Here is a 27,500-nt window from a genome sequence, read left to right on the forward strand (position 1 = left end):
GTTTATTCTTCCTCAAATATTCGGATTTTTTTCTCTTGGCTTAAAAATGGACGAGAAGAGACGCAATTTGCTGCTAACTGACCTTCTGTGTGTGTGTGTGTGTGTGTGTGTGTGTGTGTGTGTGTTAGAAGAGCAAGGGAAAGGAAAGTAAGAGTGCCTGCGTTTCAGAGAGAGAGAGAGAGAGAGAGAGAGAGAGAGAGAGAGAGAGAGAATTTATGTAAGCCAACGTTTGTGACATAATAATTCTCTCTCTCTCTCTCTCTGTTTACGTATTGTCATTCAGTTAACTTTATTTATTTACTTATTTATGATTCTTCTTCTTCTTCTTCCTACTATTACTACCACCACCACCACCACCACTACCACGAAACTAACTAAACTACTCAATCAACTACCATACTCTTGTTTCCTTCCGTTACCCACAATGCCCACCACCACCACCACCACCACCACCTCACGTGTTTCCTTCCCTCCGTCAGGCAGTCAGTCACCCAGGAGGTTCCGAGGGGTGAGGTTGCAGGTGCTCAGGTAATTCAAGTGTTGGTAATTCTAAACGTTGTGAGTGTGTGATAGTGAAATGCTGTGTGGGAACTGGTTATGGTGGTGGTGGTGGTGGTGTTGCTAAGGTGACAAGGGGAGAGTGAGATTAGTGACCTTCGTTGTTCATGTCATTTACTCGTTTTCTATTTCAATTTTCGTTTTCTTTTCCTTTTTTATATATGTTCTGATGTTCTGGTATTAGTAGCAGTGGTGATGGTGGTGGTGGTAGTGGTGGTGGTGGTGTAAATGTGAAAGGTTACGTAAAAAGAGAGAGTGAGGGGTAGAGACAGTTAAACAACCCAGTTCAGTAGTTTGTCATTTACTTAACCTTCCTCTTTGGACTTTCCCTCTTTTGATCTTCTCTACGTAGTGAAGTTAAGGTCTTTCTCAACACGTCTGTTCAATTTACTGTCATTTTCTTCGTTTCCTTTCATCTTGTAATGGCCGAATTGTTGCTAATTGTCTATGGCTAGTTAAGGTAGTTAGTGTCTTGTGCTGTTAATTGCTATAGTTGTATTTGTGCCTTAATGATCAAACTGTTGCTAATTGTCTTTGGGTAGTTTAGGTGATTTGGGTGTTTTAATGGTCGAATTGTACTGGACTTACCTGAATGGCTGGACTATATATACTGCTGATTGCTAATGGGTAGTTAAGAGGTTATTGACTATCTTAATGGTCAAGCATTGCTACTAATTGGTGTAGTAGTTTACTAATGATCGAGTGTAAATGGGCAAACTGTGCTGTTAATTGCTGATCTAGTTTAATTGGTCATTAGTCATCAGCCAGTAAAATCGTTCAATTTGCGGAGTGATTTTAATTGGTCATTAGTCATCAGCCAGTAACCTCGTTCAATTTGCAGGAGTGATTGTTGGCATAGTAGCTTGTGACTAGCGAATGTTAGCAAATTGCCTAGATTGTAGCGTGTCAGTGTCATTTATTCATTTTTTTTTTATTTCACGCCTCGCCCGTTTCGTCCCCGTCAGGTGGTGGTGGTGGTGGTGGTGCAGGGAACGCATGGAGCACCTGGTAACGTAATGGAGCCCGGGATACACCTGCGTAAGTCCTCCAGGTGTGCTAAGTGGTTCTTCTTACCTTACCTGGCTTACATCTAGCGGTGTTGTCTCCTTACCTGTGTTGAGAACCGTCACGTGGGGAGCAGAGGAGGGAGTCGGGATAGCTGTTCTTGGAAATGTTAAAAAAATCGAGTTCTTTCATTATTCGTTTTTTTTTTACTTCACATTTTTCAACACTCCACGTATCTGGTCTTTCGTTTTCCTTGTTTACTTTCTATCTACCCTTTTATCAACCCTATTTTCCTTCTCTTACCTTTCCTTTTGTCTTAACCTACCTACCTTCTTAGTTTCTCGCACATCCTCCCTTTGTTCATTCTTATCTACCTTTCTTTCATCCATCTTCCTTCCTTCCCCCTCACCTTATCGCCGTATCGCCTTTAAGACTCGAGTAAAAGAAGATAAGCACTGCCTATCACTCCTCAGCCTTACCTAACTCTCCGTACAAACAAACTGGGCACTTAACTGTCTCTCAATGTCGTTATCTTTACTTACGTTGTGATTTCGGGAGGTCATTGCAAGGAAGGCTAGTTCTGACGTCACAAGGCAAGGCAGGAGGTGGTGCGAGGGAGCTGGCTGGTTAATTGGTTGTTGTATAGTTAGTTTTGATTGGTGTAGGATAATGATTATAGTTTTTCATTTTTTTTTTATATTGTTTTTGGTTAGGTTATTTTTGCTTTAGATTCCTCCTCCTCCTTTTAGTTCTCTTTGTCCTAGTTTTCCTCTTCCACCTTCCTCCTCCTCCCTCTCTTCCCCTCTCACTGTTCTCGTTTCTTCGCCCTCTTCATCTCCCTCTTCTCGTTTTTCCTCCTCTTCCCTCTCCAGTTCTCTCTTCTTTGTCTTCCCTCCCTCCTCATCCTAGTTTCCTCTCATCGTAACATATCCGGTATCCTAACCACCTCCCTCTCCCTCTCCCCCCTCCCGCTCCCTCCATTACCTTCCCCAATACCTCTTCCCTCTACCTCTCGTTTCTTCTCCCACGCAAGCATCTCTGTTAGTAACGCGCCTCGGAACTGGCTGGGTGCCCGGGTTCGAATCTCGTGAGGGCTATTCAAGTTTTATTTTGTTTTTGTTCTTTGAGTTGAACATTCCTTGGCCGCGGTGCAACTCTTGGCCATCGTGAAAGCGCGGAATTTTAAATTAAAAGATGCATTAGTTTTGTGTTCTGAGAATGGGAAGGGGAGGAGCTCTTTTATAAGTTTGGCTTGGCAAATTTTACTTTTGTTGTTAGCATGTGTTGTACATGTTACTAGGAGAAGTAAGACTTAAGAAAATAAACGAAAAATAAAGAACTAAAAATAAATAAAAAAAGTTATTCTCCCCGGCGGGGAATCGAACCCCGGTCTCCCGCGTGACAGGCGGGGATACTAACCACTATACTACCGAGGATGGATAAAATGGTGGGGCACAGCAACCTGGCTCCGAGATGTGCGTGGAATTGCTGTTGTGAGTACATGTAATTGTGAAGGTGTGATGCTTGGAGGAGGCGGTGTGTACATGTGGTGCTCAAGTTTGCTTAAGTTTGGGGTGTGATTGTGTATGAGTTTTCTTTAGTTGTTTCTGCACCCCCTACCCCCCCGTCTCCCCCCCACTATTACTACTGCTAATAATAGGTCCAGTGCTTTGTTGCGGAAGAATTGAAAGAAAAAAAAAAAGACGCACCGAAGTGTTTGAGATAAGCGAGTACCTGATTTGTTGCATAAATGAGTCGGTCTTGCAGGGCCGTGATGAGACGCGTCATCTGTAAGCGTCTGGCATCGTCACTCGTCCCTCGTCGTGTCTGTATGAACGACTGTCGGCACCTGTCACCTCGGCGCGTCCTCCTGCTGGTGAGTGTTGGGCCAAGTCTTACTCAATATTCTGTACTGTTTTCATAACGTTTTTTTTTTTTTTTTCTTAGTTTATCAGTTTCGTAACCCAGTATATATTTTTTTCTCAATTCTGTATGGTTTGCATAAGTCGTCTTTTGATTTCCTCTTATCGCGGCATTGCTCAATATTCTGTACTGTTTGCGTGCCAGTATCTTCAGTCTTGGCTTCTATCAGTTTCATAGTACGAGACAGCATTACTCAATATTATGTTCTGTTTGTGCAGTTCTCTTTCTTCTCTTGGCTTCCTCCCTTGTTTTTTTTCCCCCTTGTCAGTTTCATAACACAAGGCCCGTATTCTGTGCTATTTGTACGAGTGTCTTGTGTACTGTTCGCACGAGTCTTTTTTCTTTCAATTCTTCACTGTTCTCAATTCTTCACTGTTCTCAATTCTTTACTGTTCTCAATTCTTTACTGTCCAGAATTTCTCTTCCTCCTCATTAGTTTTACAATTTGATAACAGGCATTGCATTGTGTAAGAAAAGCTGTTTGCACGTCTTTTTTCTTCTCTCAACTCTTTACTGTCCAGAATTTCTCTTCCTCCTTATTAGTTTCACTGCGTTGTAAGGGAAGCCGTTTGTTTGTCAAAGGCGTGTTAAAATTCTGTACGGTTTGCATACCAGACAGATCATCTTCCCTCCCTTGGCTTGCTCCTCTTTGTGTTGTGTGCTCAAGGTCTAAACACATTCTCTGATGTCACAAGAGAATACGGGATCTAGAACATTAGGATTCCCGATTATCAATACTTACTTGCTTCACTGCTGAATACTATGAGAGATCTCTTTAAGGATGCGTACTGACAAAAAGTTTGGGTAGTGACATAATTTAAGGTTACAAACAAAAAAAAACTTTATATATCAGGTTTATTTCGTTAATGACAATAATTATCAGGTTTATTTCAGCAGTCATGCGTTTGTTTCTGTATATAAAAAAAACTGACATCGTATGACATCGTACACCAATTTATCTCACTAGTGTAGCTTTTATCTTTGCAGGACGAAAAGACGCTGGGTGAGTGAAGGACCTCATCTGGCTGCCGCCCACTGTCCCCGGCATCACTGTGTCCCAGGGGCTGCGAAGGAAGGAACAGAGCCAAGTGAGCTGCTAAAGACTAGCCTAAACGATGGAGCTGGGTAAGGAGAGAGGCGAGAGGGGATAAGATGCAGGAGCCGAGAACAAGTTGTACATACAGTACGAGAGGTATATTTGAGTTGATTTGTTGACTTCGAGTATATAATATATATATATAGGAAGCAAAATAATGATTGGTCGTTCTCTTCCCCCACAGACGCAGCAGCCAGCGCTGAAGACCTGCCGAAGACCTGCTGCTGTGAGGCCAAAGAGGGTTTATGTAGTCGCCTAATAACCGGCGGCCCTCCATTCCCGTGTGGCGTGGTAGGGCCGGCCCGCCTTCCGAATATTCAATTATAAGACTCGCAGGTCGGCAGTGTTGCTGGTTAGTGAGCGTTGTGTTCAGCAGAGTTCGAGAGACTCTCCCCCTATTGTTAAAGTTTGTCCTGTACAATCTTTTTACCATGGGCTCTAATGCTATATGTCTTTCCGGACGCTCTTCGAGGTAAAAAAAAAAAAAAAACCCGACTAATTACTTGCTGGTATGGTTTGCAATTTTTTTCATTATCCCATATTACACTTGCCTACCAAAATAATTTATTCCACCCACATGAAAGCGGTAAGTTATCTGAAGATTTTATTTCGAGAAGTGATGGCGGAATTCTGAGAAGTGATGGCGGAGTGAGTACCTTGGGGCAGAGGCGTAGTGGTGGTGGTGAGTCTTGTAGCGTACTCTGAGCCTCGCCGCACCAGCACGAGGTCCTCCCTGAGCCGCGCCACAAGCTGGAAGCCCCGCTGTGCCAAGTCATCCACCAGGCCCTGCTGCTCCGCCTGCTTCTTCCACTCCAGACACAACACCTGAAAAAGCACACGGCAGCTGTACCAAGCCATCCATCCCATTCTCCCTGCCTGCTGCAACACAGTCAGCACCACTCTACAGACACCAGCATCCATTTTCCTGTTCTCCCTCCCTCTTATCCCCCCACCCCCACCAATACAATGCGATGCAACTAGCAGTCCTACACCCTCTTCTCCCTCCCTCTGCCCTCTACATGACAACACTCACTGGACCAGGCTTCTTCCTCACCTGCACATTGAACTTGTCCAGATCCAGGTGGTCCAGAATTGCCTGCTCTGCCCCTTCCACGTCCAGCACTAGCAAGTCCACCCGCCGCACCCCCAGGGCCATCAGCAGGGACTCCAGGGCCACGCACTGCACCCGCTGGAACCAAGAGTCACCCATGATCTGCCGGGGGAAGGGGAGCCAAGGTTACCACCATGTCAGTACAGTGTTACTGTTACCATTCTGGCAACACTGATTCCATTATATAAATAAGATCACTGATTCCATTATAAATAAGATCATTGTTTTTGTACTGGGGAGGGAAAAATGTGGATGTATTTTTTTTTTCTGTCCATTGTAGTAAGCAAGAAAGATTAAGAACAAGAAGAAAGGATAGAAGGTTAAAAAAAATGACTCCCAAAAAACACCGCAGAAGATTTACACGTTCACACACACGCAGCCTCTCGGTTCAGATCCAATTGTCTAGGTTTCTTAGAGCAACGGTAGGTCTGGTTAGTGCTGGCTCCTCTCACTCACCTGATTATTGGTGTACTGCGCGAGGCCGTTCATGGAGCGCAACTTGAACCCCAGTGGTTTGCTCAGTGGCCCCGGGGCGTGCGAGGACTGTCTGAACAGCATCTGAGGCATCGAATCAAAAGTTAGTTCCTTGTCTGAGTTTTCAAGGGTGCTTTGTCACTGAAAATGGAAAGTAGGCTATCACTATGAACTCAAAAACATCATATTAGGTTATATAAGTTTCAACTATAACCTGTTAAATATAGGAAATTCAAAATGTTAAACACACCCTTCAATACCCTGACAACTTCCACCAAAGTCTGTCAAAGATGCAGAATTCTTGTTGGACTACCTCACTGTCGTCATGAGAACCCCCTTGAACACCCTGATCACTTCCACTGCACCGTCACAGATACGAGACTGAATTTCTGTCAAGTCTCGTTTCTGTCGTTGGTGGTTGTCTCTGCCTCACCCTGGCTGGGTAGGGCGTGGGCGCCAGGCATACGTTGGCCGCCCACGCCTTGCGCCGCTTGTCCCTGAGGGCGAGGAAGGCGGCGTGGTCAGCCTCCACCAGCAGCCCCGTCCAGCCTCTCTCCCGCTCCAGCCACAGCGTGTTGGACATGCTCTCGCCGTCCAGCGCCCCCGCCTCCACGAAGAAGCCGCCGCGCTGACAGACAAACAATATGTTATCAATACCAGCAGGCAGATCCCAGAATGTGTCACGAAGAAAGTGTGTGTGTGGTGAATGTGACTCTTCATTGCTATGGGATGAATGGGAGTGCCATGTGTGAACAGACAGACCACCTTGCTCTCCACCTAACAACCAGGCGGTGAGTCAGCAAAGGGGGAGGCACAGGGACAACCACTGCCGGCGTTGTAAGTACACAAACACACACACACACACACGCACACACACACACACACACACACCTTGTCAGCCAGCAGTCTCCTGAGCGTCTCGTTGTAGAAAACCTCACTCTTCTCCACCTTCAGCAGCGCCGCGTTCCTCCTCCCCAGCAGGTTGTATGGCCCAGCGGCAGGCGGCACCAGCACCTGCGGGCACCACCACCACCATCACCACCGCACCACAACCGTCACCACCTCACCATCATCATCAAAATATCACAGTCACTAATTCATCACCAAATACACAAATACGGCTTCACCATTATTAACATCAACATCACATCATCACCGTTACATCACCACACACCAGTACCATCACCACCACACTCACACTCTCACCTCCCGACGAAGGTAGCGCAGGAGTTCAGGGTGGTCTGGGGGCAGTGGGCCTTCCAGAGAGAACAGGAGGTGATCTGAAGGAGGCAAAGAAGAGGGAAATGGAAGAAGGTTGCGTATAATCTCTGTTCTTGCATGATTTTATTAGTTTATAGTAAGTTTGCTTATTTATGTTAGACAGGAAGACAGACAGAGACATACGTGAAGAGAGGTAGACAGACAAATAGAAAGACAGGCAGACAGACAGACAGACAGATGTACTAATCACACACAAACCCACACAAACACACGAACACTCACCACTATAGGGGCGGGTTAAGATTGTGATGCTAGACAAGGCCACTACACCCACCACCATCACCACCACACGCACTGCCGCCCCACGCCCACCAAACCCACCCATCCTCACGCCCTCCACGCCTTACTGAGCGAGCGTGGCTGTGCTAGATGTGGTGTGACGCGGGTGGCAGGTGACTGTGTGTGTGTGTGTGCGTATGTGTGTGTGTGTGTGTGTGTGTGTGTGTGTGTGTACTATCATGCCCCGCGGTGGAGTGTAAACGTGGCGTGTGGAAATATCACGCGGGTTTTCCTCTTCCTGCCCCCTGCCGACTATTTCTTCTTTCTCCTCTTCCTTTCCTCTTCTTCCTCATCATCTCATCATTTTTATCACGCATCACCGCCTCCTCTGTTCTCCCATTTCCCTCCTCCCTGTCTTCCACCTTCCTCTCCCTCACCGCGCTTCAAATACAATAAATCACTTGTTTTCATGACTTATTTACCAGGTACAAAACATTCACCCAACCTTAATTGCTTAGTACCAGTCTCCCTCTCCGCCTCCTCTTCCCCTTTCTTCCCTCTCCTTCCTCCTCCTCCCCTCTCTCCTCCCTTTCCTTTGTAATCAATCTTTCCGTTTTTCATTATTTATTTAACAGTGTAAGATATTCACCCTTCCTTCCCTTTCCTTCAGTACTCCTCCTCCCCTTCCTTCCCTCTCCTTTACTGTCTTTCACATACAATCTCTCTTTCCATGATTTATTTAACAAGTACAACGCATTCAACTTAGCTTAACTTTCTTGAACCAGCCGCCCCTCGCTTCTACCTCAGTCGTCTCCTCTTCAGTCTTCCTTCATATTTGGAGTCCTTCTTGACAAACACGAAGTCCTCTGTTCTCCTCGCCTCCAGCACGTAGCCGCGCCTCGACATGTCCTCCTTCACCGCCTCCACCTCCTCCATCTTCTTCCACTCCAGAAACACTACCTGCAGCACACCAAGCTCCACTTACTCCTATTCACCACCTGACGCCACATTTTCACCACCCTGTCATCACCCTTTCAACCTGACACCTTATCAACACCCTGGCGACCCTCTTTCACCCTGTCATCACTCCTTCACAGTCACCCTGCCACCACATCACTAACCTGTCGTCACCTTTTGACCCTCGCAACACCATTTTACCCTGTATCCTACCATCACTACCCAGTCACATCACCATTCCAACCCATCACCACCCTTCCATCACCGAATCACCATCTCACCTGTACATCGAAGCGGCGCAAATCCAGGTGTGACAGGATGGCTCTCTCTGCGCCCTCCACGTCTAGCACCAGCAGATGGACCCGCGCGGCGCCCACAGCCAACAGAAGAGACTCCAGAGGCACGCACTGCACCATTGTAAACCACGACCTGGACACTGCCTGAATGAGACCCAGTGAGGATTCGAACCCAGGAAGTCAGGCAAGAATCACGTGACAAACCTACCTAACAGCCCAACCACTTAATGACCTATGCTCGTATTCAGTAAAAAGCTTTGATCTATCACTAAGACTACTTTCAAAGGCCACAAGGATGATTAGCGGGTTCTCAAGACTGCTTATCCTTTTAGTAATGTAGAAATCTCGTTAATCTGCCACTAAAACCGCAAAAATACCTTTAAAGACCATTACAACTTCAACTAGAGCCTGTGGAGAGAGGTGGAGGCGGCGTGGTGCAGAATATAGTACCTAATCACCTGTTCGTCGGCAAACTCCTAATCACCTTTTCGTCGGCAAACTCCACCAGGCTGTTCATGGCGCGGTGCTTGATGTCAGTGATGAAGCCTATACTGGTGGGCTGGCTGCTGGTGCGGAAGGCGGCCTGGAGGGGAGGAGGAGGAGGAGGAAGAGGAGGAGGGGAGGAAAAGGAATACGAATGAAGACCAAATAGCAACATTTCTTGTGGTCCTAAGTATAATGCATCGTTTGGATGACTATTCTATGATAACTATGAGTGGGAGAGACAGGATAGTGAAGGAGGTGGAGGAGGAGAAGGTGGAGGAGGAGGAGGAGGAGGAGGAAGAGGGACACAAACGTAATATAATAGAAACGAACTAAAAATTCTCTCTCTCTCTCTCACCCTGGCTGGGTAGGGCGTGGGCGCCAGGCATACGTTGGCCGCCCACGCCCTGCGCCGCTTGTCCCTGAGGGCGAGGAAGGCGGCGTGGTCAGCCTCCACCAGCAGCCCCGTCCAGCCTCGCTCCCGCTCCAGCCACAGCGTGTTGGACATGCTCTCGCCGTCCAGCGCCCCCGCCTCCACGAAGAAGCCGCCGCGCTGACAGAGTGAGAGAAAGATTGGTAGATAGATAGATGGACAGAGACTGACAGACAGGTAGACAGGAGTAGATACAGACAGGCAGGTAGATACAAAGAACAAAAGACGAAGAAAACGAGGGAAAGTTGTAAGATGCCATCAAGCTACACGTGGAGCAAACAAGTTAACCCTTTCCCCCCTAAACAACCATACAACTTATAAAACATGGAACTGCAACAATCTTTCACGCAACAATTGTAAACCTAAGTCAGCCAGTCAGTCTCTCTCTCTCTTACCTCATCACCAAACAGACCCTCAACACTGTCACTGTAGAAGGCAACACTAGGCACTTGGATCCTTAGCAAATCCGTGCCAGGCTTGTAAGGTTCACCAGAGGGCGGCTCCAGTACCTGCAACCACGGGGCATCAAGACACACTGGGTAGACTTCGGCACACTGCGCATCCCTTTGGCTCACCGTACTCAGCGCCATCTCTTGAGAACTTAAGGCATTATTACACGCATACGCCTCAACTCCTGGGATTTATGAGAATATATTGGGGGTTTTCAAGGTTTTCAGGATTCTAGTTGAAATTAATGGCGTTTTCTATGAGGTTCTGATGATTCTAGTTGAAGTTATTGGTGTTTCGTGATTCTGGTGAAAGAAATACGTATGCTACCCACTCCAGTCAGTTATCTCTGTTTGAAATGCGGGCGTGAGTGAAGCGCCATCTACAGCGTAAGAGTCGTGTTGTCTATCAGTGTTCGTTCGACGCTTCACTCACCTCCTGTCGAAGATAATGAAGCAACTCAGGGTCGTCGGCAGGTAAGGGCCCCTTTAATGATCTCAATAGGTGTTCTGAAAAGAGAAATAGATACAGATAAACAGAGATACACAGATAGATAAATATTAATCAGTTTATCTCCTCATTGCTTACTAGAACGAAAACATACGTAATTAGTCGCTTTTTCAGGTGCGCCTTACCTGAGTACCTCTGTCTCCACGGACCCACCACCACCACCACCATCACCACCACCACCACCGCCACTACCCGCCACCACCACAGCCACTTTACGCCCTTCGTAGGTACTCGGCCCATCCCTGCAAAATATTAGATAGATAGATAGATAGATAGATAGATGGTTAGATAGATAATTAATATGATTTTACTTATGAAATATTGATATTGATATTATACCATTACTACTACTACTACTACTACTACTACTACTACTACTACTACTACCATGACCACTTAACTCTGCAAGCACTGTCGCTGATCTGAGGAGGAAAAAATGAGGGAAAATTGGCTATAAACACCATTTTTCCTCCATTTTTCCTCCAAGTTACGCTGTTTTTCCTCCTTTTCTTTTGTTTTTTCCTCTCCAAGCATTACGTGGAGAAGAGGAAGAAGAAGAAGAAGAAGAAAAGAAGAAGAAGAAGAAGATAAAAGAAGAAAATAAACAATAAATATATGATAAATGATAATTATACATTCTCTCTCTCTCTCTCTCTCTCTCTCTCTCTCTCTCTCTCTCTCTCTCTCTTTCTCTCTCTGAAGAAAACGGATGCATAAAACGCTACTAAAGAAAATGAAAGTCGAAAAGGGATACTAATGTAAACTTGAATAAATATTATAAACTACATGCTCTCTCTCTCTCTCTCTCTCTCTCTCTCTCTCTCTCTCTCTCTCTCTCTCTCTCTCTCTCTCTCTCTCTCTTTCTTAAAAATATAACAAACGAAGAAAGAAGAAGAAAAGGAATAAGAAAAAAAGAAAAAAGAAAAAGAAAGATGAACGAAAAAGAAAACAAAGAAACTAAAGAAAAAGAAGAAAATGGGAAAAAAAGAAAACGGTAAAAATGAATCGTAATGAAAAGGAGACGATGGAAAAAATAAGGAAAAATGGAAACAAAATAAGCAAAAAGAAAGGAAAAGTAGAAAGAGAGAGAAAGAGAGAGACTGAGTGAGGGGAAAGAGGGGAGGAAAATGGCTTACAAGAGGAAATTAAAGAGAGAGTTTGCTTTTAACGTGACAGTGATGGATGGAAACGAGAGAGAGAGAGAGAGAGAGAGAGAGAGAGAGAGAGAGAGAGAGAGAGAGAGAGAGAGAGAGAGAGAGAGAGAGAAACATGACTATCAAAATCTCTCTCTCTCTCTCTCTCTCTCTCTCTCTCTCTCTCTCTCTCTCTCTCTCTCGTTATGTATGCCACACACACACACCTCATCCCATCACCTCTAAATATGGACAAGGAATGGGAGAGGAAGGGAGAGAGAGAGGGAGAGGGAAAGAGAGAAGGAAAAAGGGGGAGTAGGTGATTGGTTAATAGAGAAATGAGGCAAAGGAAGAGGAAGAAGAGGAGGAGGAGGAGGAGGAGGAGGAGGAGGAGGAGGAGGAGGAGGAGGAGGAGGAGGAGGATTTATTGTTTTGATAATATTCTGTGACTCTCTCTCTCTCTCTCTCTCTCTCTCTCTCTCTCTGTGTGTGTGTGTGTGTGTGTGTGTGTGTCCATCACCCAACATATTAATAAACTGCAAGCACACTCACACACAAACAAAAACCCGAAAGAAGAAGAAGAAGAAGAAGAAGAAGAAAAAGAAAAAGAAGAAAAGAAAGAAGAAGAATACAAAAAGAAAAAAACTAAAGATATAAGCAACCAGAAGAAGAAGAAGAAGAAGAAGAAGAAGAAGAAGAAGAAGAAGAAGAAGAAAAAGAAGAAAGAGGAAAAAAAAACAATCAAATGAATAAACGAAAGAAGAAAACAAGAAAGAAAACAAGAAAACAAAAAATATTACCCCTTTATTTAAATTCCTCCCCTCTTCCCCTTCCCTGCTGGCCCCTCTCGCTCCCCTCTTCCCTTCTTCCTCCTTAGATAACTCCCCTTACCCTTCACACCCACGAGGAGGAGGAAGAAGAGGAGGAGGAGGAGGAGGAGGAGGAGGAGGAGGAGGAGGAGGAGCCATACCTACCAAAGAATACAAATGTCAGTATTATTCCAGATAGCTGTGTCCCCTTCCTCTCCCCTTCCTCTCCCCTCACTCTCACACCTCTCACTTACCCTCTTCTCCCCTCCCCCTCCCCTCACCTCTCCCCACTGCAAGGATGAGGTGCGGGGGAAGGGAGGAAGTGAGGGGAAGCGAGGAGGAGTGAATGAAGGGGAAGGAGGAGGAGGAGGAGGAGGAAGAGGATGAGGAGGAGGAGGAGAAGGAGAAAGGAAGGAAAGGAGAAGAGGAAGAAACGAATGGAGGAAGTGGTGAGGAGGAAATACTAGGAGAATAAAGGATATGAAAGACAAATGGAGGAGAAAGGAAGGAAGGAAGTAAAGAAGGAGGGAGGGAAGGGAAGAGGAGGAGGAGGAGGAAATAGAAGGGGAAGAATTGCATAGATGTGAATATAAATAGAAAAGAAAGAAAGGAATAAATAGATAAACAAATAAAGATAGAAAAACGAGAGAGAGAGAGAGAGAGAGAGAGAGAGAGAGAGAGAGAGAGAGAGAGAGAGAGAGAGAGAGAGAGAGAGAACGGGAAAGAAGAAGGAGGAGGAGGAGGAGGAGGAGGAGGAGGAGGAGGAGGAGGAGGAGGAGGAGGAGGAGGAGGAGGAGGAGGGGAAGCTGTCGAGAGGTGAATGAGGTAAATGACCTTAGGATTAAGAGAGAGAGAGAGAGAGAGAGAGAGAGAGAGAGAGAGAGAGAGAGAGAGAGAGAGAGAGAGAGAGAGAGAGAGAGAGAGAGAGAGAGAGAGAGGAATAAGACTCACCCATCACCACAAGATACCTCTCCTCCTCCTCCTCCTCCTCCTCCTCTTCCTCCTCCTCTTCCTCCTCCATAGCACTTTATTACCTCACTCATCCTGTCCGTAAAATCGAAGGTAACGACACACACACACACACACACACACACACACACACACACACACACACACACACACACACACACACACACACACACATAAATAAAAAAAAATAAATAAAACGAACTTAAACATTTACACAAACAAACAAACAAACAAACAAAGACACAAAAAAAACACAAATTAAATAAAAAAAAAGAAAAAACTCAGAAACTTCAACAAAAAACAAACAAAATCAACAACAAACAAACAAATAAACAAGGTAATTAGGTCATCACGTTCCCAGGTCATCAAAAGAGGGGTCACTAAAACGGTGATGAGGGGAGTGGGGGAGGAGAGAGAGGGGAGTGGGGGAGGGGAGAGAGAGAGAGAGAGAGAGAGAGAGAGAGAGAGAGAGAGAGAGAGAGAGAGAGAGAGAGAGAGAGAGAGAGAGAGGGAGAATGAGGCCTATCAAATTCTTAAGTCCTATTCGATTCTCTTATAAATTTCCTCACCTGAGTTTAATTAATTGGACAGACAGACAGACAGACAGACAGGCAGATAGATACATACATACATAGATACACTGTAAAATAGACAGACAGACAGACAGACAGGTAGATAGATAAACAAACACATAGATACACACAAACACACACACACACACACACACACACACACACACACACACACACAGATAACAGCGAATAGAAAAAGGAGAACAAGATAAACAGATAAAAACAAAAAGAAAATCGATAAAAAAAGACAACTCTCTCTCTCTCTCTCTCTCTCTCTCTCTCTCTCTCTCTCTCTCTCCTGCGCAACAACAAAACAACTCGTACCCTACATCCTCGAGAGAGAGAGAGAGAGAGAGAGAGAGAAGAATGTAGGAAAGAGGCGAATACAGAGGAGAGAGAAGTGAAGCCAATGTATGAACCACTTGAAGCAATAAAACCGGTCCGAAGCTTCGCCCACTGATGAGATTGAAACACTGAACCGCCTACTCTCGTTTTCCTTAAGGCAATCCGGAAGAAAACGTTGCAGGGGAGACTGAAGAAAAGATAGATAGATAGATAGACAATAGGTAGATTATATAAATAGATAAACAGGTTGAGAGAGAGAGAGAGAGAGAGAGAGAGAGAGAGAGAGAGAGAGAGAGAGAGAGAGAGAGAGAGAGAGAGAGAGAGAGAGAGAGAGAGAGAGAATAACAATAAAGAGCATAGTTATCTCTCTCTCTCTCTCTCTCTCTCTCTCTCTCTCTCTCTCTCTCTCTCTCTCTCTCTCCCAGGTAAATGTGTGTATCCCAAGAGCCTTATTGGTGAAACAGTAATCAGCTTTCAAATGTCCTCCCTGGCCCAACACACAGTCCGGCACGACACACACACACACTAACACACCCAAGCTTATCATGTTAAAAGCCAGAATCTCCACGACCTGTTTACTGCCAATGCTCTGAGTATTTATGGCGCGTGGTGGGGGGGGACGGGGTGTGGGTGGGGGGAGGGCTAATTGTGTGAGTGTGTGTGCAGGTAAGGTAAAGAAGAGAACAGGTAAAGGAGAGGGAGAAGAAAGGAAGGGAGGATGGAAGGAGGGAGGGAAGGAATGTGGTGGTGGTGGTGGTGGTGGTGTTTGTTGTTGTTGTTGTTGTTGTTGTTGTTGTTGTTGTTGTTGTTTTCTTCTTCTTTTCTCCTTCTTCTTATCCTTCTTCTCGAAAAAGGAAAAGGAAGAAATGATTCTCTCTCTCTCTCTCTCTCTCTCTCTCTCTCTCTCTCTCTCTCTCTAAACACACGTAAGAGAATAAAATAACAATGAAATTACTAAAAGGAGCTGTGTTCTTAATCTCTCTCTCTCTCTCTCTCTCTCTCTCTCTCTCTCTCTCTCTCTCTCTCTCTCTCTCTCTCTCTCTTAATAGACCTGGGAACCAATCAAACCCGTCTCTCTCTCTCTCTCTCTCTCTCTCTCTCTCTCTCTCTCTCTCTCTCTAGCCCGTATCGCTCTGTCCAGCTGAGAGGAAGTAGGAGAATTAGTCTGACGAGAGAGAGAGAGAGAGAGAGAGAGAGAGAGAGAGAGAGAGAGAGAGAGAGAGAGAGAGAGAGAGAGAGAGAGAGAGAGAGAATAATTAACCGGCCTTTTAACATAACGAAAGCCGGATAAACGAAACATCTTGGCTTACTTCCGTCCCTTTCTTGTCCGGTTAAGGGGAAGAAAGGAAAGGGGGGAAGGGAAGAGGACAAGAAAGAAAGGGGAGAGGAGAGAGGGGGAAGGGGAGGGAGAGGGGAGAGGGGAGATAGAGAAAAAGAAGCGTTGGGTTACTACTGTTGTTGTTGTTGTTTTTGCTGTTTTACTTCTTGTTCTTTTGTTTCTTTAAGGTAGAAGAACAGGGTCTCTCTCTCTCTCTCTCTCTCTCTCTCTCTCTCTCTCTCTCTCTCTCTCTCTCTCTCTCTCACAGCTGTAATCTATATTTAACCCCGAAACAAGCAGTTCTTTCATTTGGCACTACTACTACTACTACTACTACTACTACTACTACTACTACTACTTCTACTACCAATAACAACAACACTAACAAGAACAACAGTAACAACAGGCTTTATTAATTCATTGTTTTTGTTTTATTACTATTACAACAACAACTACTACTACTACTACCACAACACAAACAACAACAACTACTGCTACAACCATCACCGCCACCACCACCACCACCTTCACTCTCCCAAGTCTATGCAGCATCACACAACATTACCAAAGTTTCCCCTTAAATAGATCAGTGAGCGCTGCGTTTTCTTTCCCTTCTCTTTCCCTTACGCTACGACGCAACGAGAGAGAGAGAGAGAGAGAGAGAGAGAGAGAGAGAGAGAGAGAGAGAGAGAGAGAGAGAGAGAGAGAGAGAGAGAGAGAGAATATTCCGCATTCAACTGCTAAAGATGATTCAAAAATTTTTTTCCTCTTTTCCTCTTTTTTTCCTTTTTTCCCCTTCCTTAAGTTCAGTGACTGTCAGAAATAGGAAAGATTTGACAGCTGCGGGACAAGAAGAAGAAGAAGAAGAAGAAGAAGAAGAAGAAGAAGTAGTAGCAGTAGTAGTAATAATAGTAGTAGCAGTAGTAGTAGTAGAAGAGGTAAGATACGGCAGAGAGAGAGAGAGAGAGAGAGAGAGAGAGAGAGAGAGAGAGAGAGAGAGAGAGAGAGAGAGAGAGAGAGAGAGAGGGGGGGAAGGATACTGGTGTTTAAAAATGTGGTTTGATTTTAAATAAGTAATAATTTCTCCTCTTGACTTGATTATCGACAAATACAGCAAGAGTGAGGGGAGGATTACTCTCTCTCTCTCTCTCTCTCTCTCTCTCTCTCTCTCTCTCTCTCTCTCTCTCTCTCTCTCTCTAGTCTTCTTTTCATGTCTTTTTGCTTTCATCATTACTTTCAAATTTATTTTTTTATTTGAGTTAACTATTTTTTTCAAGGAACTAACAGAGAGAGAGAGAGAGAGAGAGAGAGAGAGAGAGAGAGAGAGAGAGAGAGAGAGAGAGAGAGAGAGAGAGAGAAATATACATCTCTCTCTCTCTCTCTCTCTCTCTCTCTCTCTCTCTCTCTCTCTCTCTCTCTCTCTCATATCCTTATCTTTCTCTCACTCATTTTTCCTCTCCCTCTCTCCTGCTTCTTAATCCACACTATCTCTCACTCGCTCAAAATTGGCTTCAGACACACACACACACACACACACACACACACACACACACACACACACACAGGCAGGTACATGTAAGGAGAGAGAGAGAGAGAGAGAGAGAGAGAGAGAGAGAGAGAGAGAGAGAGAGAGAGAGAGAGAGAGAGAGAGAGAGAGAGAGAGAGAGAGAGAGAATAAAAAGGAGGCAAAAGTGAGTGTGTGCAGTGGTTAGTCTCTCTCTCTCTCTCTCTCTCTCTCTCTCTCTCTCTCTCTCTCTCTCTCTCTAATATCTATATGTGTATGTACGTTTCAGTCTATTAGTGTGTACATGTGAGTGATTTTATTGCGTGTGTGTGTGTGTGTGTGTGTGTGTGTGTGTGTGTGTGTGTGTGTGTGTGTGTGTGTGTGTGTGTGTCAACAACAACAACAACAACAACTACTACTACTACTACTACCACGACCACTAGAAAATAATAATAATAATAATAATAATAATAATAATAATAATAATAATAAAAATAACAATAAAAATAATCTCATTTCTACATTTATAACGTCACCAAATCTCGACCAATGAGAAGCGTTCATTCCCACACCTGGACAGGTAAACGCGTCCCCATTGGCTGAGACCATTGGTGACGTCAGAGAGCCTCACGCATTCACCCAATCAGAGAACAGGATTTTATTGCCTTATATGGAGAGCTTAGAGGGGGTTTGGGGTTAGGGAGGGTGAGGTTAGCTGGGGGTGGAGTGATAGTAGTAGTAGTAGTAGTAGTAGCAGTGGTAGTAGTAGTAGTAGTAGTAGTAGTGATTGAGGCGAAGGGGAAACACAGCAAAACCAAAGGAAAACAAAGGAAATGTGAGTAAATGAAGGGGAAAATGGAGTTAGGAAGGTGATGGGAAGCTTGAAAAAGGTCAGTAACTTAATGAATGGGACGCGTGACGTGAAAAGAGGTGATGGGTTAGGAATGGAAGCGAGTGAAGGGCAGTGTAATGGCACCGAGGGAGGAAGTGAAGTTAGGAAGGGAGGTGGATGAGAGAATGGACAAAGAAAACGAGAGTAGAGGAAAGGAAAGTGAAGGGATGAAGTTAGGAAGGGAACAGGGAGAGAAATGGAGAAAAATGAAGTTAGGAACGAATGAGGGATAAGAAACAAATGCAAAAATAATAATTACAGACATACTGATAAAGTTAGGAATAGGAGAGGGAAAAAAAAATTAATGTACAAGAAAGGAAAATAAAGTTAGGAATGAAGTTACGAACGAATAATAAACTAATGGTAACAGGTAAAGCAAATTACGGTGCCAGGTTGAATACTGGGCTCTACTGGGTGGGTGGGGGGGGTGTGGTCAGTGAAGGGGAGGGGATGGTGGTTAGGGATGGGGTGTTAAGGACGGGGTGGTCAGGTAAGGTGTTGGACAGGTGAAGGGGTAATTAGGAACACAGGTGACTTAATGAGATGCCCCTCTTCTACGCATTAACCGGGGCTAATGTGCCGTGTGTGTGTGTGTGTGTGTGTGTGTGTGTGTGTGTGTGTGTGTGTGTGTGTGTGTGTGTGTGTGTGTGTTTGGGGGCAGGAAATCCACAGGTCTATTCGTTGTAGTAGTACTAGTAATAGTAGTAGTAGTAGTAGTAGTAGTAGTAGTAATAGTAAGGATGATGGGAAAACAAAGAAGAAATTATGGGTTAGTGATGGTGGTGGTGGTGGTGATGGTGGTGGTGGTGATGGTGTTGATGTTTTGCTTGTGTGTGTATTGCATTACTTGTTTTCTCTGGATCCTCATCACATACACACACACACACACACACACACACACACACACACAGCTGTGAACAGAGTGACGGTCTTGGCAGGTCTGAGTGTGGGCCGCCAGGATTCAGACTTCACTTGCAACTAAACAAATGAATAGTGTCTTAATGAAAATAATTATTCAACACACACACACACACACACACACACACACACATACACATGCACAAACAAGGTTAATAACGCTTAAATACAATACAATAGATCTCTCTCTCTCTCTCTCTCTCTCTCTCTCTCTCTCTCTCTCTCTCTCTCTCTCTCTCTCTCTCTCATAAGAACATAAGAACATAAGGAATAAGGGAAGCTGCAAGAAGCGACCAGGCTTACACGTGGCAGTCCCTGTATGAAACACACCTACCTATTTCCTATTTCTTATTTCCTATTTCTCTCTCTCTCTCTCTCTCTCTCTCTCTCTCTCTCTCTCTCTGAAACTGCCTCATTGACGAGAGTATAAACACACAAACAGCACAAGTTATAAACAGCAGCATAAGTAGTAGTAGTAGTAGTAGTAGTAGTAGTAGTAGTAGTAGTAGTAGTAGTAGTAGTAGTAGTAGTAGAATCTCAGCTGCATACAGATTCTTTATCAACCAAAAGGCGACATTCTCTCTCTCTCTCTCTCTCTCTCTCTCTCTCTCTCTCTCTCTCTCTCTCTCTCTCTTAATAAGCGTTAAAATAAGATCCCGACTTTCATAATAATTATTCAGCCACATAATTAGGTGAAATAAGAGAGAGAGAGAGAGAGAGAGAGAGAGAGAGAGAGAGAGAGAGAGAGAGAGAGAGAGAGAGAGAGAGAGAGAGAGAGAGAGAGAGAGAGAGAGAGAGAGAGGAATTACAGATTAAGAACAATTATTATTATTATTATTATTATTATTATTAGTAGTAGTAGTAGTAGTAATAGTAGTAGTGGTAGTAGTAGTAGTAGTAGTAGTAGTAGTAGTAGTAGTAGTAGTAGTAGTAAATATTATCTTAGCATATTTATCTCCATTCTTTTCTCTTATCTCACTTTACTGTCTTGCATTTCATTATTATGACCCCTCTCTCTCTCTCTCTCTCTCTCTCTCTCTCTCTCTCTCTCTCTCTCTCTCTCTCTCTCTCTCTCTGTGTGTGTGTGTGTGTGTGTGTGTGTGTTTCTATTTTTCCTTTTTTCCTCTAATCCATGTCTTTGATACTAACTTTTTCCCTTTCTCTCTCTCTCTCTCTCTCTCTCTCTCTCTCTCTCTCTCTCTCTCTCTCTCTCTCTCTCTCTCTCTCTCACTATCTCCCTATCCATCTGTGTGATCCTTCCTTCCTTCCTTCATTCACTCAACACACATGAAACACACCGTACTTTTCCTTCCTCTTCCCTTCGAGTTCCATTCCTCCTCCTCCTCCTCCTCCTCCTCCTCCTCCTTCTCCTCCTCCTCTGCGGGTGAGTGGCTGGCAGGGAAGTGACCAGGGAGGGAGGAAGGGATGGGAGAGTAGGGAGGCACGGACTAGGAGGAGGAGGAGGAGGAGGAGGCGTGGTGGAGAGAGAGAGAGAGAGAGAGAGAGAGAGAGAGAGAGAGAGAGAGAGAGAGAGAGAGAGAGAGAGAGAGAGAGAGAGAGCCCCTCCCCTCAGTGACTCAGACTCAGTAGCCAGTTTCCCCACAGCAGCTCGGCCGTTGAAAGCTAACTCTACGCTGCTCTCTTGAACCACCGCCCCTGCCGCCCTCGCCGCCCTTCCTCCGCCGCCGCCATCCCTCGCCAGGCCGCCCCCGCCCCGCCGCTCCCAGCCCGCCACGCCAGGTCGTCCCGCACACGTCCCGACGGAATTTATATGCCGGTGTTTGTAAACTGAGGAGAGTTGAAGTTTCCTGAATCTCGCTTGAAGGAACTGGCGCCGCTCTGACGTCCCCTCTCTCTCTCTCTCTCTCTCTCCCCTCACCTCTCCTCCTCTCCCCTTTCTCTTCCTTGTTTTCCCTTCGTTGGTCTTACGCGGTCTAAGTTTCTTGTCTGCGTGTTGTCTGACGGAGGCCCGCTGACTGGGGACCGCTGACGGAGGGCCGCTGACGACGCCACACGCCGCCGCCGCTCATCGCTGGAGCCTCGCCGCCTCCACGCTCCCGGAAGGCTGCTGGGAACACGGAACCCGCAGCCTCTGCCTCAGGTAAACAAACCCTCGTGTGTGTTTGTGTGTGAAGGCCGCGGGGATCCTGACGCCTTGCTGCGGGCGCCTGGGACACCGAGACACGGGGGACACGGGGAAATTGAAATGGGGGATTGGTTTATCGTCTCCCCTCTTCCCCTTCCCTCCCCTCTCTTCCCCTTCGCTGCGCCGTGATAGGTCTGTGTGGTGCTGTAGGTGGTGACGCCCTCCACACACACGAGGGACATGGGGGAAATGCTCACTCCTCTTCCCTCTTCCCCTTCCCTCCCCTCTTTTCCCATTCCCTCGTCGCGATAAGTCTCTGTGGTTCTGTAGGTGGTGTCGCTCGTCGCCCCACCAACCGCCCGCCGCCAAACATCGAAGTCCGCGCCCCCAGCCGTGCCCCAGTGGCCTGACCCCCGCCTGCGCCTCCCCAGGGGTGAGAGGCGTCCCGGGGCAGTAGCGCCGTCAAAATCCGAGGTCTTGTTTGAGTTTTATCATCAAGGTGTCGGTCAGGGGGTATTGTTGTTGATGTTGGTGGTGGTGGTGGTGGTGTTACGAAGGAATGAAACGATAGTGAATCAGTCCCGTTTTTCGTCACTCACTGCCACACACACACACACACACACACACACACACACACACACACGTCTCAAATATCACGGGCCTGACGCTGACAGAGGGAGGAGGAGCAGGAGGGAGGGAGGGAAGGAAGGGAGGAAGAGGGAGAGAGAGGTAGAGAGAGGGAGGGAGAACACTACAATCCCCCTAGCCCCCATAGCACCCCAGGTCATCACTTCCATACACTCCGCGGGGGCGCCAGCACACCCCGCCGAAGGGAAAACCGGCCCCGCTCTGTTGAACCTCTGCAGGATACCGCCGTAGGTTTGGTCTTGCCTGGAGGACTGGGGTTCGGTTTATGGGCGTAGCCAAGCCTTTAACTACACTGTCGCTACGTAACCTTAAAATTATAAAAGTTAGGAGTGTGATATCTAAGACTTACTCAGAAACGCTTTGCTCTCACCCCCAGACGGTTTTCCAAGGCCACAGAGATAACAAGGCGTGTTCTCAAAGAGTGTTTATGCTGTTGATAATGTAGAAAACCTGTCAATCTGTCACTGGGACCGTAAAAACACCCTTAAAAACGCTCTCTCTTTCTCACCCAGACGGTTTTCCAAGGCCACAGAGATGACAAGGCGTGTTCTCAAGTGTTTATGCTGTTGGTAATGTAGAAAACTTGTCAGTCTGTCACTTAGCGCTTTCTCTCTCACCACGACTGTCTCCCAAGGCCACAAAGATGACAAGGCGCGTTCTCAAGAGTGTATCTGCTGTTGATAATGTAGAAAACCTGTCAATCTGTCAATGGGACCGTAAAAACACTTAAGAACCAATGTGGCTTAAACTAGAACCTTTAAAATGTAGTGGAGGTGCAGGCAGAAGTGTTTTAGAATACTGACTTTAAAGACGGAGAAGAGGAAAAGGGAAGTGGGAGATATTTTGATGTTTTAACTTATTATTTTGTCTCTGCAGTAAAAGATATGTAGTTATTCAGTCAAAATCACTCAAACGATCACAACGGCTGCTTATGTCACTTGGGGAGCTGTTGACGCTAAACTCTCGTGAAATGAAGGAGGTTGAGATGCGTTATCGTCTGCGAGTTTGTTTGGTCCGTGGGAATCAAGGGCGATAATTCAAATAACAGTGAGATTAAGTCAATGATGCAAAATACGTGAAGCTTTCGTAAAATGGAATAGTTTGGATGTTCCGGGGACTGTTCACGCTAAACTGTCTTAAAAATGGAGAAGGTTGAAATGTTGCAGCGTCCGTATTGGTTCAATGTAATCAAGAAGGAAGTGTGGAATTGACTTGAGCGACCCGAACAGTTGACGCGGCGAAGAAAAGAAAAATAAAAGAAGTTGATGTGTTTTTTTTTGCGTGTGTTCTTTTGTTTGTTCAGTAAAAGGGTCGTGCAGATATCAAATACTGTCAAATTCACTCTAGCGATCAAAACGACTGCTTAATAAAAGTTGTGGGGACTTTTCACGCTAAACTCTCGTAAAACGGCAAAGGTTGTGGTGTGATTTTTTGGGTGCGTACCTTTGTTCAGTAAAATCAAGGAGGATAACGCAAATAGCAGTCAGAACAGATATTAATGTGTGAGGTTTTCGTAAAGATTGCGCTGGCTGGGATGTTTTACCCTCTGGTTCTTATTCGTTCAGTAAAATCATGAAGGATAACTTTGATATTAGTGAAGTTAACTCCAGCGATCAGAATAATTGGTAATACTTGAGGTGCTGTTTGTAAAATGGAAAAAAAAAGTTTAAGTCTTCTGGCGCCTGTGGTTCAGTTTATTTGTTCGTCCATTAAAAAACAAGGAAAATAACTCAAATGATGGTCTTGCAGTAAATCGCCGCTGGAAACCAAAACAATAACGTTTCAGAGACTGTTCACGCAACGCTCTTAAAACGGATAAGTCTTCCAGCGTCAGAAGTTCAAAGTTTTATTGTTCGTCCAGTAAAATCAAGAAGTATAACGTGAATAGCTGTGAAAATAACCCCAGCAATTAAAACGGTGGAATTTTAAGAAGTCACGTTAGGCTTTCGTAAAATGGATAACTTCATAATATCTGTGAACATAACCCTAGTAATTAAAACAGTGAAATTTTAAGAAGTCACGTTAGGCTTTCGTAAAATGGACAACTTCATAATATCTGTGAACATAACCCTAGTAATTAAAACAGTGAAATTTTAAGAAGTCACGTTAGGCTTTCGTAAAATGGACAACTTCATAATATCTGTGAAAATAACCCTAGTAATTAAAACAGTGAAATTTTAAGAAGTCACGTTAGGCTTTCGTAAAATGGATAACTTCATAATATCTGTGAACATAACCCTAGTAATTAAAACGGTGAAATTTTAAGAAGTCACGTTAGGCTTTCGTAAAATGGATAACTTCATAATAGCTGTGAAAATAACCCTAGTAATTAAAACGGTGGAATTTTAAGAAGTCACGTTAGGCTTTCGTAAAATGAGTAACTTCAGGTCATCCGGCACTTGTAGTTCAAAGTTTTATCCTTCGTCCATCAAAACCAGGCAAGATAACTCAAAGATAGCCTTAAGTTAATCTCTGCAGCCAAAGGAATTAGTAACGCTTGACCCCCTTGTCACGCAACACTCGTAAAATGGAGTTGAAATCTTTTAGCGCTTTTTGTCTTATTCTTTCACTAAAACTACGTAAACTCAAATGATAGCCTTAAATCCCTCCTAACAATCAAAATAATACTTGGAGTTAACAACCTTGTAACGCTTCTGGTTTTATCTGTTCAGTAAGATCTTGTAGCGTCACTCAATTAACGACCTTCAGTCATCATAGCACACAAAATGACCAGTAACCTTTGACCCAGTGTGGACGCAATGCTCTAACCCAAACACTTGTAAACGCAAACTTTCCGCCAACTTAGCGACAGACCGACAGGGAGCTGGAGAAGAAACTCGCTGGGATAAATCAGATAATTGGTTTAAATTACCCTTAACAATCAACACAATAAGACAATCTGCTGCCCACGCATCGCTCCTCGCGGTTTTTTTGTAAACATTTCAGCGCTGCGCCTCGACTACTCTGAAGAGGCTCTGGTTGAAATGACACAGGTTCTTAAGGGATGTTTTTTACGTCTCTAGTGACAGATTGACATGATTTCTAGATTATGAACAGGAGAAAGGTCTTGAGAACCCGGTGACCTTGTCTGTGGCCTAGGGAAATAGCCTTGATGAAATGGCAGGATGTTTTTACGGTTCTAGTGACAGGTTGACATGATTTTTACATTATGAGGAGGAGAAACACTCGTGAGAACCTGGCTGATCATCTCTGTGGCCTTGGAAAACAGCCGTGGTGATAGAGGGGAGCTTTTCCAAATACGAACCCTTGAAACCAGACACTCGCAAGCTCCCGACAGCTCACCGACAGATCGACGGAGAGCGCTACCGAACACACACACACACACACACACACACACACCGAACATCCGGATTAGTAGTGAAGGTTACCAGGACGAAAAATGGTCGGAAAAGTGAATTATAGCGCTGTTTTCACCGCTCGGTACTTGAGGGCGGCGCCGGTGGAGGTCTGACCCCGCCGGCAGCGTCCCTCGGGAGGTGCTGAAGCGCGGGTTGTGATATTAGCGGCGCCCTTGACTCCACCAGGACACGAGGACACGAGGACACGAAGGGCGCCGCTCATGAGAGATGCAAGATGTGTTTTCATGTTATTTTTTCCATCTTGTGTTTTTTCCTTTTTTCTCGATAGTTTGGGTTCATTTTCCTTTTTTTTCGTGGATTGTTAATTGTTTTTCCTGTTTCCTGGATAGTTTAGATTGTTTTCCCCTTTTTCTTTTGTAGTTAAGATAGTTAAGTTGTTTTTCCTTTTTTTTCTTTGTAGTTTAGATTGTTTTTCCCCTTTTTCATTGGTAGTTAAGATAGTTTTGTTTTTCCTTTTTTCCTGGATAGTTTAGATTGTTTTCTCTTTTCCCCGGGTAGTTAAGACTGTTTCCCTTTTTTCCTAGGTAGTTAAGATTGTTTTTCCTTTTTTCCTAGGTAGTTAAGATTGTTTTTCCTTTTTTCCTCGTTAGTTTTGACTGTTTTTCCGTTTTCCTGAGTAGTTTTTCCCTTTTTTCCTTGGTAGTTAAGATTGTTTTCCTTTCCTTGCGCTCTTAAGATTCTTTGACTTTTTTTTCCTGGGGATTATTTTTATTTTTTCATTTTTTTTAATATGTAGTTCACATGGGTCAATTTTTTCCTTTTTTCCTGTCGTGTTTTTTTTTTCCTTTTTCATCTTCCTTCTTTTCTTGCGCATTTCACCAGTCTGTTTTTTCCTTCTTTTTCTTGCACTTTCAAGACTTGTTTTTCCTCTTTTCCTGCTTATGTAAGGTTGTCTTTTTTTCCCTTTTGCTCCAGTGTTTTCCTTTTTTTCCTGCGCTTTTTCTTTCTTTTTCATATTTTCCTTGGTTTTTCTGTTATGTTTTTCCTTCGTTTTCTTGTTGTGTTTTTCCTGTTTTTTTCCTTAATTTTCCTGTTCTTTTCCTTCCTTCACCTGCTGTGCTTTTTTTCTTTCTCGCGCACCCAAGTTTGTATTTTCCTTTCTTTTTCCTGTGTATTAATAGTTCTTCGTTTTTTCCTGCGGTTCCAAAACTGTTTCGATTTCTTTTTCCTGTTTAATCTTCCTTTTTCCTTACGTGTTTTCATTTTTTCACCAAGCTGTGTTTTCATCTTTTCCTTCCTCCTTTTTTTCATTTTCATCTTCCTTTTCCTCTTCCTGCGCATTTCATGAGGCTGGGTGTTAATTTTTTCTTTCCTCCTTTTCCTTTTCATCTTCCTCCTCTCCCTCCTCCTCCTGTGCTCTTCACCAGCCTGTGTTTTCATCTTTTTCCTTCCTCCTCCTTTTCCTTTTCATCTTCCTCTCTTTCCTCCTCCTGCGCAGTTCACCAGCCTGTGTTTTCATCTTTTTCCTTTTCCTTTTCATCTTCCTCCTCCTCCTCCTTCTGCGCAGTTCACCAGCCTGTGTTTTCATCTTTTTCCTTCCTTCTCCTCTTCCTCTTCATCTCCGTCCTTCAGTCCTCTTCACAAGGCTGTAATTAGTATAGAAATGGAAGTGATTATGTTTGTTATTTCAATTATATATTTTCCTTCGTGTGTAATTCTAATACAGGACATATATTGTAGCTTTGTTTTCCTTCATGTTAAGTAAAGGAAAAAAATAAGCGATCGTGCAGGAATGGAAAGAATTACATTTTCTGTTGTTTTGATTACATATTTCCTTCGAGTGTAATTTTTTTAAGTATTGCATCTTTGTTTTTCCTTCATTTCAAGAATAAAAAAACGTATATAATCGAAACAAGATCCCGGGAAATACATGAGTGTACATTTGTTATAATCATTACATATTTCAAAGCTATATTATTTTTGTACGAAGGAACGTATGTATATAAAAAAAGTGTAAGATTTGCTAAGTCAGCCCTCGTTCCCTCCACCCAAAGAAAGAAAGAAAGAAAAAAATAATCCGAATTGAAGGTTTACTTAACTCCGAAGATGCGTAGTACCTGTAATATCAACAAAGTATTGCACCAACAGAAAGTCTACCTCTCTGTCGATCAGCGAGGTTAAGCAACGGGGGAT

General features: G+C 44.5%; 3 protein-coding genes and 1 non-coding gene across 7 annotated transcripts in view; 1 reads left to right on the top strand and 3 right to left on the bottom strand.

Moving 5' to 3' along the window:
* Positions 1–2,927: 2,927 nt before the first annotated feature.
* Positions 2,928–2,999, bottom strand: Trnad-guc (transfer RNA aspartic acid (anticodon GUC)). The gene has a single exon. It is a non-coding gene; the product is annotated as a tRNA-Asp (tRNA).
* A 1,751-nt stretch (positions 3,000–4,750) lies between these two features.
* LOC135091207 (uncharacterized) lies at positions 4,751–9,310 on the bottom strand. The gene is made up of 8 exons (XM_063988651.1): positions 9,298–9,310; positions 8,906–9,064; positions 7,374–7,447; positions 7,059–7,181; positions 6,601–6,795; positions 6,150–6,251; positions 5,637–5,795; positions 4,751–5,407 (listed from the first exon to the last, which is right to left on the bottom strand). The coding sequence occupies exons 1-8, from the start codon at positions 9,308–9,310 to the stop codon at positions 5,174–5,176; spliced, it is 1,059 nt and encodes a 352-aa protein (XP_063844721.1). The 3' UTR covers positions 4,751–5,173.
* LOC135091309 (uncharacterized) lies at positions 9,071–11,060 on the bottom strand. The gene is made up of 5 exons (XM_063988817.1): positions 10,919–11,060; positions 10,719–10,792; positions 10,232–10,345; positions 9,762–9,956; positions 9,071–9,503 (listed from the first exon to the last, which is right to left on the bottom strand). Exons 1-5 carry the CDS (start codon positions 11,031–11,033, stop codon positions 9,375–9,377), a joined length of 627 nt encoding a protein of 208 aa, XP_063844887.1. The 5' UTR covers positions 11,034–11,060; the 3' UTR covers positions 9,071–9,374.
* A 9,768-nt stretch (positions 11,061–20,828) lies between these two features.
* LOC135091311 (lachesin-like) overlaps positions 20,829–27,500 on the top strand; it is a 99,171-nt gene continuing 92,499 nt past the window's right edge. For 3 of the 4 annotated variants that reach the window (XM_063988822.1, XM_063988820.1, XM_063988825.1), the window contains exon 1: positions 20,829–21,354. The gene's annotated coding sequence lies outside the window, so the exon portion shown is untranslated. The remainder of the gene's footprint in view (positions 21,355–27,500) is intronic. The other variant, XM_063988824.1, reaches the window with a different exon arrangement.

This window comes from Scylla paramamosain, chromosome 37, assembly GCF_035594125.1.
Source record: "Scylla paramamosain isolate STU-SP2022 chromosome 37, ASM3559412v1, whole genome shotgun sequence".
Taxonomy (NCBI): domain Eukaryota; kingdom Metazoa; phylum Arthropoda; class Malacostraca; order Decapoda; family Portunidae; genus Scylla; species Scylla paramamosain.

Coding starts and splice junctions, on each gene's coding strand:
- LOC135091207 (XM_063988651.1), bottom strand. Junction 7,182..7,373: donor TGCGCTACCTTCGTCGGGAG/GTGAGAGTGTGA, acceptor TGGTGCCCGCAG/GTGCTGGTGCCGCCTGCCGC. Junction 6,252..6,600: donor CCACGCCCTACCCAGCCAGG/GTGAGGCAGAGA, acceptor TCGATGCCTCAG/ATGCTGTTCAGACAGTCCTC.
- LOC135091309 (XM_063988817.1), bottom strand. CDS start 11,033: ATGGGCCGAGTACCTACGAAGGGCGTAAAGTGGCTGTGGTGGTGGCGG. Junction 10,346..10,718: donor TTCATTATCTTCGACAGGAG/GTGAGTGAAGCG, acceptor CCGTGGTTGCAG/GTACTGGAGCCGCCCTCTGG. Junction 9,957..10,231: donor AGGGTCTGTTTGGTGATGAG/GTAAGAGAGAGA, acceptor TCACTCTGTCAG/CGCGGCGGCTTCTTCGTGGA.